This window comes from Macrobrachium nipponense, chromosome 48, assembly GCF_015104395.2.
Source record: "Macrobrachium nipponense isolate FS-2020 chromosome 48, ASM1510439v2, whole genome shotgun sequence".
NCBI classification, from domain to species: domain Eukaryota; kingdom Metazoa; phylum Arthropoda; class Malacostraca; order Decapoda; family Palaemonidae; genus Macrobrachium; species Macrobrachium nipponense.
The window spans coordinates 16,049,522-16,052,021 of record NC_087223.1 but is presented as its reverse complement, the minus strand read 5'-3'; the positions used below and the strand labels follow the sequence as shown (position 1 = coordinate 16,052,021).

General features: G+C 42.6%; 1 protein-coding gene across 2 annotated transcripts in view; it reads right to left on the bottom strand.

Annotated features, from left to right (window-relative positions):
- LOC135205064 (homeobox protein B-H1-like) overlaps positions 1 to 2,500 on the bottom strand; it is a 59,082-nt gene that overhangs the window by 56,262 nt on the left and 320 nt on the right. For both annotated transcript variants that reach the window (XM_064235336.1, XM_064235338.1), the window contains exon 2: positions 1,159 to 2,444. In XM_064235336.1, the coding sequence (XP_064091406.1) occupies positions 1,159 to 2,185 (1,027 nt within the window). In that variant the 5' untranslated portion in view covers positions 2,186 to 2,444. The remainder of the gene's footprint in view (positions 1 to 1,158; positions 2,445 to 2,500) is intronic.

The window sequence follows — 2,500 nt, the reverse complement described above, 5'->3', positions numbered from 1 at the left end:
TATTTTTTTTTCATAATTATAGTTTAGCATTTATATGTGCCAAAACTTTTTTATTATATATATATATATATATATATATATATATATATATATATATATATATATATATATATAATATATATAGCAGTATCAGTGCACCTACGCATATATTTCTGTCAGATCCCACATGTCCTATTTTGCCACAGTCCGACTATTTGTCATAAAAATTTGAGCCTCATTCGACTTGTGTAGAATTTGCCAATTTGTCTGAGGAACCATTGTGGCCTATGTTACTTTATTTGTGACAAATAACATTGCTTATATTCATGTTTTGATTTCAAGTCTGACATATATACGGTTCATCAATGAATTCTATATATTTTTTAGTTACATGCTCGGTAAATTGTTTGATGGTTATCGAAGATAATATATCAGACATATAATATATATATATATATATATATAGATATATATATATATATATATATATATATATATATATATAGATATATTTATATATATATATATATATTTATATATATATACATACATATATATATATTAATATATATATATATATATATATCATATATATATATATATATATATATATATATATAATATATGATTTGCCACTGCATTGGCAAATATTGTAATATAGTTGACTTTGTCAAAAGAAATATATTAATTAATAAATAGATAAAGATAAATTGCATATTTTGCAAATATATATATATCTTCATTTCATCTTTTACAAATATATTGACTTGGTTGATTTTGACATAATAAATGTATAAATAAAATAACAAATAAACAAACAAAAAAATAAAGCCACACATTGTCGTTGACAAACAAACATTATTTGATTTTGTCACAAAATTAAATTTACAATAAAATCAATATTATTTTGTCACAAAAAGAAATTTGCAATTATACCAATGTGGACTAAATTCTAGGTAATTCTCGGACAAACGTATATTTTCATTTCAATTCTGACAGGTATTTTGATATATCTTAAAACGAATGATGCATTTTGGTCCAGACTGACAGACGAACCAGATAATTCTTCTCATAGTGGATGAAAATGAAGGAAGAGGAAGTGAATAAAAATGAATAAATCAACAAAAATGAATCAAACTGTATAAATAAACAAGACGAACTCCGAAGCCATGCACTCACCAGCCTTATCGTCCTTATTCAAATTATCCAGCGTCTTATTCGTCATCTTGAAGAGAGCGTCCAGGGCGCCGCCCTTGTCATGACTCCCGCCCTTCTTCTCGCCCTGCCCCGACGAGGACTTGTTCCCCGCTGCCGCCGCGGCAGCAGCGTTGGCCGACGGGGCGGCGCCCTCCGACGAGTCCTCCCTCGTATCCCAGGGTCTGACGATCTTGACGGGGACCGACGATTTCCTCCGCGACGGTTTGTAGGAGAGGATGTCCAGGATTGAGAAGGACCTCAGGCCGGCTTCCTGCTTGTGCCCTTCGGCTGCTGCGGCCGCCGCTGCAGCAGCCGCCGCAGCCCTATCGAGGTCATCGTCGATCATAGGGCCTCCTCTCTCCCCCGCAGGCGGCTGTTGGTGAAGGCTGTGGTGATGTTGACGATGGCCGTCGGGTGACGAAGGCGACGAGGAACGGTCGCCGGCGTCCTGTTTGCCCGTCGGAGGATTCACTCCCGCCGAAGGAACCTGATTCCCGGGAGGCGAATTCGCTGCTGCTGCTGCTGCTGCTGCAGTGCCGGACATGGCCAGCCTCTTGAGGGGGCGGAAGTAGTCGTCGTCGGAGAGGTAGGTGAAGGACTCCGTGTGGAGCGACGCCGAGGAGAGCGTGGGCGAGGGGGCGCCCCTGGACGTCGAGGGCGAGTGCGGTTCGGTCTCCTCGCCATCTTCGTCGTCGTCCTCCTCGTCTTCGTCCTCTTCCGTGGAGGTGTCCCCAGCGCCGTGGTTGGTCATGTCCATCGGGGACGGCGGTGGGGGCGGCGCCCCGCCCTGATGGTGGTGGTGGTGGTGGTGGTGGTGTGGATGTAGCAGGTGCTGCTGCTGGTGGGAGCTGCTGTCTTCCCCGCGATCGCCGCCGGCGGAGCCGTCGGCCTCGCAGCCGACGCTGATTTCGCTGTCGCAGGGGCTGGGCGGCGCCCTTTGGCCGTGGGCGGGCAAGGAAGGGGAGTCACTCTCGTCCATCCTGGCCACACACTCCACCCGAATCTCCATCACAGAGTCGGCGTCGTCGGGCGAGACAAAGACATCGACTCCGACGTAAATACAATAAAAAATTAATATAAAAATAAAAACACGACAGATAAGTATAAGAAGGCCAAAACTCCTCCTCTTCCTCCTGCTACTCCTTCTTCTTATCCTTCTTCTTCAGGAGAGCGACAGAAGGCGTCTTTCCGTCTCAAATAATCACTGCATTCAACTCGGTCAGCACCAACCGCGAGACACGTAGTAACCAGTTTTGTCTATAGATCACCTGCGGGATTGGTAGCAAGTTACTTCTATATATATATATTATATATATAAATGTAT